Below are 15,121 nucleotides of genomic sequence, written 5' to 3'. Positions count from 1 at the left end.
ACCTGGAAAATACTGACTTCACGAAGAAACTTCATGTTGCATACTTTCATGTTTAAGTTTCTTTCTTAAGACAGAGTGTGTTCTTTTTATAAACACCATTAGTAAACAACTTTATATTATAAAGGTAATAGCCTATAATTAAAAAGAAATGGGAAGGTACTTTTCTTCATATTATTTATTCCATTAGTTTTGCTTTTTCTGTGAGCATAGTTTCTATCCTATCTTTAATTAATATTTTAAATGTATCCCAACCACTGAGGCTGTGATACTGTGATTTATAAGAAATACATATTTGATCTTCATCCTTATTCCAGGCACAGGAATTTTAACACCCTTGGAACTTAAATGTTAAGTGTATTAAGGTGTCTGTTGAACTTAATGAGGTGACTTTTGGAAAACTCCTAGGTAACCTAAGAATAGGGGCTGGTTGCCAGGGGAAACAACCGTGTGATTAAAGGGTTGGAACTTCCATTCCCCCTGTCCTTATACTCCAGGGGAGAGGAACTGGAGATTGACTTCTGTCACCATTGGCCATTGATTTTCTTAATATGCTATGTAATCAAGCCTCCATAAAATCCCCAAAGGACAGGGTTCAGAGAGCTTCTGGGGTGGTGAACACAAGGAGATGGGGGAAGAGTGGTGTGCCCAGAGAGCATGGAAATTCCTTGCCCCTTCCCCATACCTTGCCTTACCATTTCATCTCGCTGTTCCTCAGTTACATCCTTTTATAATAAACTGGTAATCTAATAAGTAAAATGTTTCTTTGAGTTGTGAGCTGCTGTAGCAAAATTATCGAGAGGGTCATGTGAACATCCAATCCAATGCTGCTAGGTCAGAAGCACAGGAAACAACCTGGATTTGTAATTGGTATCTGAAGTTTGAGAGAAGGAGGCATCTGCTGGAATTGGACCCTTAGCCTGTGAGATGAGATACTATTTCCAAGTAGTGTCAGAACTGAATTAATTCCTTGGTGGTATGGAGATAAAGCACATCTGAATTGGTGCCAGAATCAAGGAGGCATACATCAATAACTTACTGTGCTGCTTCAAGTTGTTCGTTTATGGTGTCAGTATACCAAGTTAAGAAAGTTCTACTTTCTGGGAACCTTTTCAGATACAATTACTTGATCCTCATGGGTCAACAGGTTGGTTATTACATGGCCTTTTAGATATATTTCTTACCTAGTTTCTCATCCTGAGACTTGTCCCATATTTTTCTTTTAGAAAATCTCATACAGAGATTTGCTTGTTTCATGGCCTAGCTTAGGGGTCTGTTTTTTGAATGGCTGTGAGGCAAGAATGGATAGTTTTGAGTAAGTGGAACAAAAGTCAAAAGAATAATAACTTTGTGATATGTGTAAATTTTACAAAATTTAAATTTCATTGTCCATAAAGTTTTATTGGAACATAGCCATGGTTTATGGCTGCTTGCTTGCCACAGAGCTGATTTGAATTGTTGAGACAGACCCACATAGCCCACAAAGCTTAAAATATTTACTATATAGCCCTTTAGAGAAAAATTTTGCTGACTCCTGACCTAGCTAATTGTTTGCATGTGGTGCTGTCCTTTTCCTTTTCCCTGTGAGAGATTATACTGAGAGATAATACATGCACAAATACAGCTTTTGCCGAATTTCAAAATCCTATCTGGTTTCTCAAAGAGATGAAAACTTTTTTCTCCTTTGAATCTATCATTAGAGAGACCAAATGGTTTGGATCTCTCAGTTGAATTAGAAATATCTGATCAATTCTGGAACATTATGTTCCTCATATTAACTATCCCTCTCCATCCTATTTTTTGATGCTCAAAATAGAATATATACCAATTATAAGACAACAAAATGCTTGTAATTGATAATTTTTATTTAGCTTAGCTCTGTAGTTTCATAAGCTACATTAATTTGTAGTGTTATAACTTAAACTGTCATCTGCTTTACAAAGGAGAACTAGACCAAAATGCTATATTCAAAGCAATCCTCTCAAGTATTAGCAGCCAGGAATCACTTTGTGTGTTAGATATTTTTTAAGACAAATAAAATACTACTTTAGGTTCTTTCTGAAGCTAAAAATGAAGGCCGTATGGGGTGAGAACAATCACCTGCTTTAGGGTTATAATATACTTAAGACTGTTGGGAATTCTTCTAAGTAATGTCACCTATGCTTCACTGGAATGGGTTAAGTGCCTTGGTAGGATGATCTATAAATTCTCAAGCCAGGATATTCTAAGAGTGAAAGGGGCACTAAATTCCTGAGACTGAGGACAGCAGGCATAAATGAGGCCTGTCCTGATTTAACCAGGATAAAAGGCCCCTCTAAATTTAAAAAGAGGCAAGCCTCTGCTCTAATATGCCACCTCTAATTCATGGATCATAAACAGGAGAGAGAGTTAATGCAGTTAGCCTAGATAAAAATCTCTCAAACTCTGATTCTGAATGTAAACATGGAAGTGGCACACCTAAGTATTTCACTAACTAGGTTTCTTTGTTCATAATTACAAACACAAATGACCATTTACATTGGTCATAATGGGGCCATGATATATTAAACTCCTACCCAAATAATGTAGATTAAAGACTTTGTGTTTACTTACTTTAAGAATTGACCACATACTTATAACAGATTATTCAAGAGTCAAGTATAAAAATAAGGTCAAAAACAAACTTTATTTATATAGGGATAATAAGGATATTAGTAACTCAAATACTGAATAATTAAGCTTTGGATTGACTAGAAGTCCATGATTCACAAAGACTATTTTATGGAAGCAGTATAAAACTACATTTGGTTATTTTTCTCAGTTCTCTGGTATTTCTTCAAGCTTGCAAAGATTCAGAACACTTTAATGACAGCTTGTTGAACAGCAATAAAATGAGATGATGTCCTTAGAAGTCAGTCTCTCACAAAAAAGACGTTATATCCAAGTTCTATCAAAGCCCCAGCCAGTAAGGCCCATAAAGGAATGAAGACATAGGACAGATTCATTGTAGTAAACTGTTCCAGTTTAGCACAGAGTGCAAGGCAGAAGGCTAATTTAAGTAACATTGCAATGAGGTACCAGGCTTTTTTTTTAATATTGTGTGATCCATGTCGAGGGTCAAAACCAGACTTACATCGCCCAGCCATTTTCACAATCAGCATGACAAGAAGGATAGTATCAAATATCCAGACTGGAATAAATATGAGGAACCAGTTCCAAGGTGCCTTCTCATCCAGTTTCAACACCAACATGATCAAGAAGAGTAATGTGAAAAGCCAGGTGAGTAGTACTCTCTGAGCCAAGGACATTCTCATTTAAACAGTTTAAAGAGGCTGTTGCAGAGTCGAAAAAAGGGAAATATACCCTAAGAGAAGGAAAAAAAGTCAAGATTGTTTTGATACCAGAAAAAAAATCACTTCCATTCCTGGTGAACAAAGCTGGTTCTTCCCCCACTCACAGATTTCCTAATTTTGAAAAATCCTATTCTGCCTTTCAAAACCTGTAAAATTTTGTAGCCATCTTTGACAACATTATATCCATCATTCCTTAAAGCCTATGACAAAATACAATAAAATTTTTAGTATATCAACTGGGCATAAGCTCTATACAAAAGTCTCAAGAATAGTCTGTTCCTTTTCATTTGCGGTCACTCAATTCCAAGTACTCATGACTTTATTCCTGCATCTCAGGGATATTCTTAACCTCTTTTTTATACATTTGTACATCTATAAATTTTCATTCAATTTGGAGATGTACTAAGAAAAAGCTTTCAAAATCAAAGTAGTGAAAAAGGAGGAAGTGGTATCAGGCTAAGGGAGGAGAGTTTTAATAAAGAGGGAATGATAAAAATTAAGATATTAAGTAGAATTACTTAAGTAAAGAGGTCATTGGGCTAAAATAATATAGAACACATTGATAATACTGGGTTTTCACATAGTTTAGTCTATGGGTCTTATATTTTTAAATTAAACTTTCTCATTGCAATTCTTAATAAATAGCTATTGGTCTGAATTTTTCTTTTTAATACTAATTATATATTGTTTGGTTTGTGGTATAGATCATGATTTTTTATCATTTGCTATCCAATAATCAAGACCACTTAAACTTGACATTTTGTTACCAATAGATGCCAAATTATTCAATAATTTAGTCCCTTCTTTCCTTTCTTAGAGTAAGCTCTATGCCCGTTGTGGGGCTTGAACTCAGGACTCGGACAGGCAACCTGAAGCTATTTCTTATACTTCTATTTTGTCTTACTGGTCTATATTTGTTTTGCACTAGTACTATATGACTATGATTGGATATGTTCCAGGATATATGCTCTAATATCTGGGAAGCTTCGTACCTACTCATGGGATTTCTTTTCCAGAATATTTTGCCCTTTCATTTTTTCACTACTAAAATCACTAATTCTTTAAAAATTGGAATTTTGACTGGGATTCATTAATCTATAATATGGTATAAGCATTTAGTCTTCACATACAAGTTTACAGTATGTTCTATACTTAAATTGTGACCATTTGGAGAAAGAGTAAGTAGAATGGAAATCAGAAGCCAGATTGCATGCAGTTGGGTAAGGAGTTAACAGAAGATAACGAAATGCAAATAGCTGACAACATTTTATTCTTTTGAAACATTTGGAGAAAAAAGATGAAAGACAAATAATGAGCCTGAGAAAGGGTTAAGAAGAAATTTTTCAGTAAAGGAATAATCTATGATTATAAGCTGAGGGAAATAAGCTACAGAGGAGTGATAGATTGAGAGAGGATACTTGGTGGAAAGAGGAAAGGATCAGAAGGTGGTGGGGTAGATAGCAAAAGCATGAGAGCTAGGAGTAAAAATGCAGAAGATAAGAAAAATGCAGGAAAATAAGATAAAAATGCCCTAAATAGCATGTTTAATTAATTATATTTTAGAACTTTGATATTCTTTGCTACATCTCTACTACTTTAAACAATGGGTGGCTATCATAGGGCAAGAACATATATCTGTTTTATTACAATAATGACTTAATGGATCTCCAAACACCCCTCGTCCCCTTATACCCATCTTTTGGCACTCATTTACTTAGCTGGCAGATGCTTCATACTGCAGTATGAAAAGCAGATGCTTTTACTCCGAGGAAGGCATTTTCCCTAGGTCTCATTTCCTGACCAGAGGCTGCCATAGTGGGATATGGGCTGAATTTGGAAGAGGTGTGAAGGGTGTGTACTGATTATTAACTACAAATGGATTTCATGCTGTAAAGGAAGTTTTTCTCAATCCTGATTCCCAGTCTATCTGAACATTTTTGTGAACCTTTAAAAAGTTTACAATAATACACTTGCTTAAACACACTTTTCCACTAGCCATTGGATGAGTCAGGGTTCATATTTTTGCATGTTAAGACTGAGTAAGCACCTGGTCAAAGGGTAGCTGCACTCAACACAGGCACGTTAGGATTGGAGGTGGAAAAATACAGCACAGTCTTAAGGCTTCCAGTTTTATAATGTGGGATGCAACAAAAGCTCTGTATGCACTTATACTAAAATGCCCTCAACTGAGAAGCGCTATGTCGATATTTAAATGATGCTTTAAGAATTCTGGATGCTGAGCTACAACGTTAATTTTACTTTATTCGTAAATCTTCACTAATTGAAGCAATCGTTTCCTACTACTACTCTTCTTTCTCCTCAAGGGAGGGGGTTGCCTTCTCCAAAACAAAAATTTGCTCTACTGAAGTCCCATTTTAGGTGGTTACTTCTGGTACTAGGAAGATGATTATTAGTTCATATGCTTCCTCATTCATTGTCAAAACGTTCTGCATCGCCCCAAAATGGAAATCGAAAGGGCTCTGCCCACAGTTCCAGCGTCTATCAGTTGTGTGTGCAGGCATTGATTTGCCCACGGTGCTTCCCACACCACCCCCGTTTCCTTCTCTCGCTACCGCCAATCCTCTTCCAAATGAACTCGCCTCATCCCAAAAGACAGTTTTGCTTATGAGCCCACAACACAGAATTCCTCTAAATAACGAGTAGCTTTTGAAAGGCCCCTGCTGCAACAGCCTTGGAAAACTTAACCTTCCTTCAGAGGAACAGCGTTTTGCTTACAACTTACATGGTTTTCGGGCCTACTTGTTCCTATAACTTCAGGATGTTCCTAAACTCTCCTCGCCCTTAGTCTTCAAACACTGACGGTCCGCCCTATCCGGACTGTTCCCATTCTGCGCTTTGGGCGGCCCCGTACATTTTGAGAGTTGAACGAGGTTTCCTGCACAAGATCCAAAACGCACGCAGAAGCCTGGTGCCAAGCAGGTGTCAGTCCTTTTGGCTGGGAGTGGGAAGGGGTGGGAGGTAGAGACAAACCCCCCGAGGCTTCGGGAAGCCAGCACCGGGGCACCGGCAGAGCAAAGGCACCTCGGGAGACTGCTGGCCCGGCCCATTGGAGCCCGGGACTCACCTGGCAGCGCCGCTGGCCGGAGAGCGGAATGGGGCGCGAAGATCAGAAAACTCGCCAGTTTGGATCCTTGGCCTTTTCCACGCTTTCTCCTCCATTAAATCCAGAACCCGTCACATGATAATCAAGAAAAAGATCTCAGTTCCGCCTCCCCAAACCACCGCGGCGGAGGCTCTATGTTCTACCTCAGGGCCACGCCCACATCCGGGGCAGGTTCTCACCACCCCTGGGACTACCCTCTCTACCTATAGGTAGAGAGGATGCCAATCTAAGTTCAGAGGCCTTTTTTCCTGTGGTAATTGGACCATTTGGCCGCCAGTGCGAACCAACCGATTTTTTCTTACGTTCGGATTTGTCAAAAAGGCGGCTATAAGAGAAGCCACTAGGCCCGCCTCTCTACCGCTACGGGCTAGGAGGGAAGTCAGTCTAAGCACAGCCTGGAGTGTCCGTAGTCCCATTGGGCCCACAAGTGCCAATCAGACCAGCCAGCTCTCGGCTTCGCCCCCGAGGGCGCCCCGCCCCTTCTCTCCCCCTCCGCGCCAGCGCGCGGAGACTGCAGGCTCCGGCGCAAAATCCTGCGGGAGAGGGGGTGGGGCGACAGCTCTGGAGGCAGCGCTCCCGCCGGCAGCCTCGTTGTGACTCCTCCGGCTCCCGCAGCGGCGGCGGCGCTCGCTTCGGAGTCTCCCGCGCGCACCCCAGCCGCCTCCTAGCGGCGCGGCGCCCGCTCCTACGGTAAGAGCCGGCATCACCTCTATGCTTGGGCGGGCCGTGTGGAGGTCGTTGGGTTCTGACAGAATCCTGGGGATGGAGCAGGACGAAAGAGGAAAGCGGCGGGCAGGATGGAGGTGGGGGCTCCGGGCCAACGCATCGCCCTCTGCCGCTGGTGACTTCCCCGGCAGCCGCTGGCACCTGCGCGCCGGGGTCAGCCGCGGTCCCCTCCCATCATTTGACCGGTGGCAGAGGCTCAGCTTCCCTCCTCTCGAGCCCGTGCAGTCCTCGAGCCTCGATGGTGAAGGGCCAAAGCCCAGCGCCGCCTCCCGCCCCTCCGCCCCCTCTCGCGGCCCCTTTCCTTCGCTTCCTTCCCCTGGCGCTGTGTTGGGGGCGCGTCGGGTCCTGGAGGGCGTGTAGGGGCATCGGCATCGGGTGGCCGAGCCTGGGCTGGCGGGAGAGGTCAGCTAGCGGCCGGAGGAGCGGGCTCGGGCGGAGAGGGCGACTGTGCGCGCTCTGGACGCAGGTTGGAGGGAGGGTCGCTGCCCTGCACCCACTGAGCAGGCAACAGTTTAGTTTTCTGATTCCAGCACTGACTACGGAGCGGGTGCTGAAACCTCTCAGGGGCCTTAAGGGCTGTTTCCCCTCTGGAAACAATACTGCGGTCCACCAGCTTGCTTTACCTTTTCTTATTTTTATCTAATGTTGACAGCCAGTATTTTGGTATTCCTTCGTGTCATGACTTTTAAACTCAACACCTTCCTTGTGTAACTTTGGAGATCATTCTGTCACAGATCCATCACTATTTTTAGCCTGACCAAAGGAAAAAAAAAAAAAAGGAACTGCTTTATATCATCATATACTGACTAGGGGAGTGCAGAATATGGACAGTTTATTAATGTCAGCATTTACATACCAAGTAATTTTTAAATTCGTGAATGTATTAAACATTTTTTAATTTACATTCGCTGTCTTTGTTTATGGTATATCCTGCTTACTTTGAGGTTATTTTGTTGTGTGCTTTGATTTTATAGTTTTTGGTTAGCTTTAGCCAACTAGCCATTTTAAGATTTTTCTTTTCTCCAAGACTTTTGGTATAGGCATGGTGTTTGCTCTTGTTTTTAGAGATCATGTATTTTTTAAAAATTTGTTTCCTCCCAAACTGGATTTTTTCATAACGTTTTTAAAGTTGTAAGGGGGAATTCTGAGAATTTGGAAACTATGCACTTTAGCCTAAAGAACTGTAAATTATCACAACAATTTGAAATTCTAGCTTCTTGGAGTAAACATTGCTAAGTTGAAGAGAGGGAAATGGGTGTCCCCTGTCAGTTGTAGTGGCTCAGTCTCCAGATACCAGAGGAAAGGAATCTAGAGGTCTGAGGAGAATGAGCCATGCCTGAGTCCAGACACAAGGTAGTTCCAGGAAAAATTCTTGGTGGGGAAATAGCTTGCCTCCCACACAGGTTAGTTGTGTGCATGCATGGGATAGTATTAAGTTACATGTTAGGTAGGAAATGTCTTTTCTAATTTTTACCACTTTCTGATAGGGCATGAAAATGTAATAAGAGGAAAAAGTATAATGTACAATGGAGTTCTGGCATAGTCAAACCTCCCAGAATAAACTTTTTTTGAGTCCAAACTGGCACTGGACAGTTGGCCCTAAAAATGGAGTAGGTGGCCTGAGCAATTTTTTATTTTTTAATTTAATTTTGTTATTTTAAAATTGTTATTTATTTACTTACTTGTTTATTTTAAATAAGCTCTAGACCCAGTGTGGGGCTTAAATTCACAACCATGAGATCAAGAGGCACATGCTCTGACTGAGCCAGCCAGGCATCATGGCCTGGCAATTTTTAAACCACCAACCTTTTTACTAGCCCATTTGATACAAAGTTGCAAGGAATTTGTAATGAAAAAGGCTTCACTAAACTAAGCCAAAGAAAATTTAGAGTGGCATGTGGAAAAATTGAGGATAGAAAAATAGTCGGATTGCTTACATACTATCTCATTTAATCTTTATAATGCTATAAGGTATGTATGGGATTATTGTTCTGTGTTATAGATGAGTTAACCATAACTTAGGTTAATTCATTTGTTCAAGATTTCTCAGCTAATAAGTTGGTGGAGTTGGAATTCAAATCTGTGCAATCATTATAAAGCCTACATTCCAAGCCAATAAGTTTCACCACCACAGGGGCTTATTAGAGACCTGATACAAGGAGACTAATCAGTGGAAAATAATGTTCCAGAATCATAAACTGAATAAGAATATTGTAGGTGTTCAGTAACACTTTGAGTCATTGTATAGTACGGACTGTTGAGTGTTGCTGGGGATATAAGGATGGAGTCATCTTCCCTGGCCATAGTGGGGGAGAGAAATATTTAAACAGGTAATGATAATAAAATACAACATGTACTATAAGAAGAGTGATATAAATCTGTGATTTAATGGAAGAGAAATCAGTTGAAGTTTAGACATACCACCATTTTAATTCCTATTTGGCTTTATGACCTTTAACATGATGGCAAACCTTTTTGAGCTTCAGCTTCTTTATCTGTTAAGTGGAGAGAATATTACTTCAAAGGGGAATATTAAGTATTAAACAGAATATATAAAGTACTGACACATTGGTAAGCACTGAATAAAGAAGACGGAATAATTTTCAGAGAGAGTAGAGAAGGGGTTGGAGGTTTAGCAGGGAGCTATCTCTGGAGCCTTAAAGGGTGAGTAGTAGTTTTCATTATTGGGGAAGGAGGGCATTCTACACAGACAGAACAGGAGGCAGGGTCCTGGAACAGGAATGTGGATTGTTGAAGGAATGGCAAGTAATTGTAGCTTTGTATAAAAAGTATTTGCGAAGGCCAAATTTAAATGATAATTGTATATAAATGTGGCTGGGCAAGGTGAGTACTACCCAATTTTGGTGGTTGGAAATTGCATACTTAGATATTTAAGTTGTTGGAAATTATTTGTGCATTGTTGTATTTTTATTTAATATTTACCTTTTAATACTTATTTTCCCCACTGTCAGTTAAAACTTCATTTCCAAACATGTCCAGCTAAGTGCTTTCATTATTTCATTGTGATATTTCACTCTAAACTGTAAAGGAAGACTTAACACCACTAGAGGCATTTGCACTTAATTTGTGGGATGTATTTTGGGAGTATTTAAAAAAGAAGAATCTTAAAGTGACTGTTGCCTTCCCTTAACCCCTTTATCTAGTATGTAGCCACATAGAGCCAATATTGCAAACTACCCTTTGCATATGTTGACTGCTTTTTCTGAATCCAAATTTGAGACATGGGAGTGGGACAGAACGTTTCAAATTGGGACTGTTCTTAAAAACCTGAGAAAAAGTCCCATGTGTGTATCTTCCCTTCAGGTTAGCACAGAACCATAAATGTTCCCATTGGATTGATAAATGTAGATCACTTCGTGACCAGAATTATTTGACAAAATTGAAGATATTAAATGACATTTAGGAAAGCTGCATTTTTATTCCAACGTGTTAGCCTCATACAGATTGCCAAAAATGACACAAAATACAGAGATCAGATTTCAGATGAGAAAAACCAACTGCTTCCTAGAACAGGTAGGTTTAGAGCACAAGGAAAGAGTGCTGGACTTCATTCTGAGTAGTGAACAGGAACTGGGCAGGAAATGGCTGTGGCTGCACCACTACCTGATAATAATCATAACATGATTGAATCTGACATTTAATGAGAGGAAGTAAAGGGGGGAAAAAGTGCACTGTATGCAGCTTTCCAGTTTCAGAAACAGTAGGGGAAAGGAGCTGTTAAAAGTATTTCAACAGAAGTTTTGAAGATATGTCGTGGGCACTCCTCTATATTTACGTGAATGAAAGCACCTTAGTAAAACATTCAGTAAAACATCTGTTACAGATAGCAGAAAACGTTTTGCTAAGTTATGCGGCACAAGTTTTGATGCTCTATAGACCTAGGTTCAAGTCTCAGTTCTTCAGTCTGTCAGTTATGTGACCTTGGGCTCATTATGAAATCTTTTTAAGGTTCAGGTGTATTTAATCATAAAATGGAGATATTTATTCTGAAAATTATGTTTGCTAATGTATGTAAAGCACTTGACACATTGCCTGGCTTATAAGACATGTTAAAAAAATGGTTGTTGCCGTTAAAGTTAAGTTAAACAGTTGTGTTTTTATTTTAAAAATACAATTCTCAAATAGAGTATGGGAAAGTCAGAAAATGGCAAACAGATAAAACCTTAAAGGGAGGCAGTAGGATGTCATACAGGCAACAGGCAAAGTTGAATAAAAAAATTGAGTTATTGCAGCCACATAGAAAACAAAGGAAAAGATGGGGAGAGGGTTTCATATTCTGAAGTGGTTTTTTTTGAAGATAGTATGTCAGACTCATTAAACCAGATAGAGTAAATAAATAAGGTTTTGCTATTCTAAATGACAATAAAAGGGTCACTGAAATTGGGTCTCTTGTACTGTGAATTTAGTATGTACAGAAAGGGACTTTCTTTTCTCAGACTCCTTAACCACCTTCTTATCTCTAAAATTCTTTTAACAGATAGAAGCCATTAATTTTGCAGTTATAGAGAAGGCTTTAATTGCAGGGACTCCTAGGAGAACAAATTAACTACATGTATTTCCTAAGTGTTGGTTCCATATATCCCATTGCCTGCTATATATCTTTTGGACACTGAATGTCTAAGTATATCGTATGTTGAAAAATAAACATATCTTGTTCCCAAATCTGTTTCTCCTCTATATTCCCTGTCGTAATGAATGGTTTTTCTAGTGTTTAAGCCAAGAATCGCGGAGTATCCTTACTCTTTCTTCACTCTCCATACCTTTCATGTCCAGTCAGTCATTCTATCTGATCTTTCCTTTTATTAGCTGTCTTTTAATCATGCCTGGTCCGAATACTCACTCCTCATTGCCACTGATTTATTTCAGACCTACATTGTTTCTTGCCCAGATTATTGTTACTAGTTTTCTTGGTTTTAAATTAGCCTCATATTAATGAGTTCATATGTTGAAAAATAAACATATATTCTTGTTCCCAAATTTGTCTCTCTATATTCCCTATCCTAATGAGTGGTTTTTCAGTGTTTAAGCCGAGAATCATGGAGTATCCTTACTCTTTACTCTCCATACCTTTCATGTCCAGTCAGTCATTATATCTGATCTTTCTTTCTACTAGCTATCCATCTTTTCATCATGCCCTGTCTGAACACTCACCCCTCATTGCCATGGATTTATTTCAGACCTTCATCGTTTCTTTCCCAGATTGTTATTAGTTTTCTTGGTTTTGATGTAGCCTCATATTAATCAGTTCTTCCCACAGCTTCCTTCCAGAATGATTTTGCTGAATAATAACATAAACATATTAAAATATATCCTTAGTGCCAGGACAAGATGATAATTAATAAATACTAGATCCCTCCATGTATCTTAAACTTAATACTAAATGACTTACATACCTGTGTCTAGAGTTTTCTTTGTGGGAAAGATTTTAATAATTACTTTAATTTCAATAGAGAGCTATTTAGTTTATTTATTTGTTTGTTTTTGAATGAGCCAATAATAGTTTGAATCTTTCAAAGAGTTCGTCTACTTAATCTAAGTTGTTAAATTGGCATAAAATTGTCCATAATATTCTCTTACTATCTTTTAATGTTTTAAGATCTGCAACTATGTCCCCTCTCTCATTCCTGACTGTTAATTTCTGTATTTTTTTCATTGTTTCCTTTTCACTTTGGCTAGAGGCTTCTGTTTGATTGATATTCAGAGCGGCTTTTGCTTTTATTTATTGATTTTCTGTTCTCAATTTCATTGATATTTTTTTTAAGTTTTTCATTTATTTATTTATTTTGGGAAAGAGGGAGAGAGGCGAAGAGAGAGAGAGACAATCATAAACAGGCTTCACGCTGTCAGCACAGAGCCTGATGAAGGGCTTGATCTCACAAATTGTGAGATTAGGACCTGAGCCAAAATCAAGGGTGAGGCACTTAACCAACTGAGCCACTCAGGTGTCCTTGATTTGTATTCTTTATTATATTCTTTTTGCCATTTCATTTCCATTTTATTTGCTCTTGGTATGCTTGAATTTTAAAAATAAAATCTTAGCTCATTAATTTATTGTCTTCTGATATAAATGTTTAATGTTGTAAAATTTGTCTCTAAATAGTGTTTGGCTGCATCCCATGAATTTTGATAGGTTGTATTTTCATTTTTATTCAGTTCAGAAATCCTTGCTGATTTTATTTGTGATTTCTTCTTTGACCCCATTGGTTATAAATGAGTATGTACATAAGTTTCCAAATATTGGGGGATTTTTCAGATATTGATGTCTGATTTAATTTTACTGTGGTCAAAGAACATACATTATAAGATTTGAATCATTTTACTGATTTTTATTTGTTTAAAGTTTGTTTTGAGAGAGAAAGCATGTGTATGTGTGCATGGAAGTGGAAGAGGGGCAGACAGAGAGGGAGAGAGAGAATCCCAAGCAGGCTCCATGCTATATCAGCAAAGAGCCCCATGTAGGCAAGATTTCACGAACCAGGAGATTAGGATCTGAGCCAAAATCAAGAGTCAGACACTTAACCAACCTAGCCACCCAGGCGCCCCAAGATTTGAATCATTTTAAATTTATTGAGACTGTTTTATTGCCCAAAATATGGCCCATATTGGTAAATGATTCATGTGCACTTGAAAAGAAAGTTGGGTGGAGTGGGCTATAAATGTCAGATCAAGTTGATTGATAGAATTTCTCAAGTCTTTTCTAATTGTGGACTTGCCAATTTCTGCTTGTACTTCCATCAGTTTGGCTTCATATATTTTGAAGTTCTGTTATGAGATGCATTCATGTTTAGGATTGTTGTGATTTCTTGACAAATTGGATCCCTTTATTATTGTGAAATGGCTCTCTATTTCTGGTAATATGCTTTGCTCTGAAATCTACTTTGTCAGTATTGATTTTCCAGCTTTCTTTTTTCTCCCAGCTTTCTTTTGATTGGTATTAGCATGGTGGCTCTTTTTCCATCCTTTTATTTTTATCTATTGATGTGTTTATATTTGTAGTAGATTTCTGGTAGATAGCATATAGTTCAGTCTTTTTTTTTTTTTTTTTTTTTACCCAATTTCCCAATCTTTGCTTTTTAATTTAGACCATTTATATTTAATATGATTATTGATATTGTTGGGTTTAAATCTGCTGTCTTGCTGCTTGTGTTTTATTGCCCCATCTGTGTTTTGGTTTTTCTCTTTGCCTTCTTTTGTAGTACTTGAGTATTTTTTATGACTCTCCTTTATCTCTTTTTTTGGCTTGTTTATTATCTGTAGCTTTTTTGCTGTATTTTTGTTTTGGGGGTTTTGTTTGTAGTATGCATATATATCTTTACCTTATTACAGACTCTTTTTGGGTAAAATACTACTTCACATATTATATAAGAACTTTATAATACTATGCTTCCATTTCTCCCTCTCATTCTTGTGTTGTCATACATTGTAGTTCTACATATGTTTAAATTGCACAATATATTTTTAGTTTTTTAGCTTTAAATGGTCAATTCTCTTTTAAGGATTTAAAAATAGTTTTTTGGAAAAAGGTTCTTATATCTACCCACATCTGTCCCATTTTCAAGGCTCTTCATTCCTTTCAAATTCCTTTTCCATCTGGTATCATTTTCCTTCTGCCTGAATGACTTCCTTTAGCATGTACTGTAAGCTGAACTGCTGATGAATTCTTTCCGCTTTCATATGTCTGAAAAATCTTTTTTTTTTTTTTTTTTTTGTACTTCAGTTTTCAAATATATTTTTGCTGGGTATAGAATTATAGATTGACAGTTTCTTTGTTTCAGGACTTTAATGATAGGACTTTAATGATGCTCCACTGTCTTCTCATTTGCATTTTTCTGACCTGAAATCTACTGTTCCCCCTATTTCTTTATACTAAAAGTGTCTTTTTTCTCTGGCTACCTTTTTTTTTTTTTTTTTTTAAAGTTTA

At 38.3% G+C, this 15,121-nt stretch overlaps 2 protein-coding genes across 6 annotated transcripts in view; one reads left to right on the top strand and one right to left on the bottom strand.

Annotated features, from left to right (window-relative positions):
* Nucleotides 1-2,643: 2,643 nt before the first annotated feature.
* Nucleotides 2,644-6,738, bottom strand: TMEM60 (transmembrane protein 60). Its single transcript, XM_058725301.1, has 2 exons — nucleotides 6,415-6,738; nucleotides 2,644-3,340 (listed from the first exon to the last, which is right to left on the bottom strand). Exon 2 carries the CDS (start codon nucleotides 3,288-3,290, stop codon nucleotides 2,889-2,891), a length of 402 nt encoding a protein of 133 aa, XP_058581284.1. The 5' UTR covers nucleotides 3,291-3,340; nucleotides 6,415-6,738; the 3' UTR covers nucleotides 2,644-2,888.
* Nucleotides 6,739-6,925: 187 nt separating this feature from the next.
* PHTF2 (putative homeodomain transcription factor 2) overlaps nucleotides 6,926-15,121 on the top strand; it is a 127,783-nt gene continuing 119,587 nt past the window's right edge. The window contains exon 1 of one of the 5 annotated variants that reach the window (XM_058725297.1): nucleotides 6,926-7,143. The gene's annotated coding sequence lies outside the window, so the exon portion shown is untranslated. The remainder of the gene's footprint in view (nucleotides 7,144-15,121) is intronic. The other 4 variants (XM_058725298.1, XM_058725296.1, XM_058725299.1 and 1 more) reach the window with 4 other exon arrangements.

This window comes from Neofelis nebulosa, chromosome 4 (genome assembly GCF_028018385.1).
Source record: "Neofelis nebulosa isolate mNeoNeb1 chromosome 4, mNeoNeb1.pri, whole genome shotgun sequence".
NCBI classification, from domain to species: domain Eukaryota; kingdom Metazoa; phylum Chordata; class Mammalia; order Carnivora; family Felidae; genus Neofelis; species Neofelis nebulosa.
The sequence above is the reverse complement of the archived record's forward strand: the minus strand, read 5'-3'. Positions and strand labels throughout refer to the sequence as shown.

What these genes read in the sequence shown, in the direction of transcription:
- TMEM60 (XM_058725301.1), bottom strand. Translation starts at nt 3,290, where the DNA reads ATGAGAATGTCCTTGGCTCAGAGAGTACTACTCACCTGGCTTTTCACA.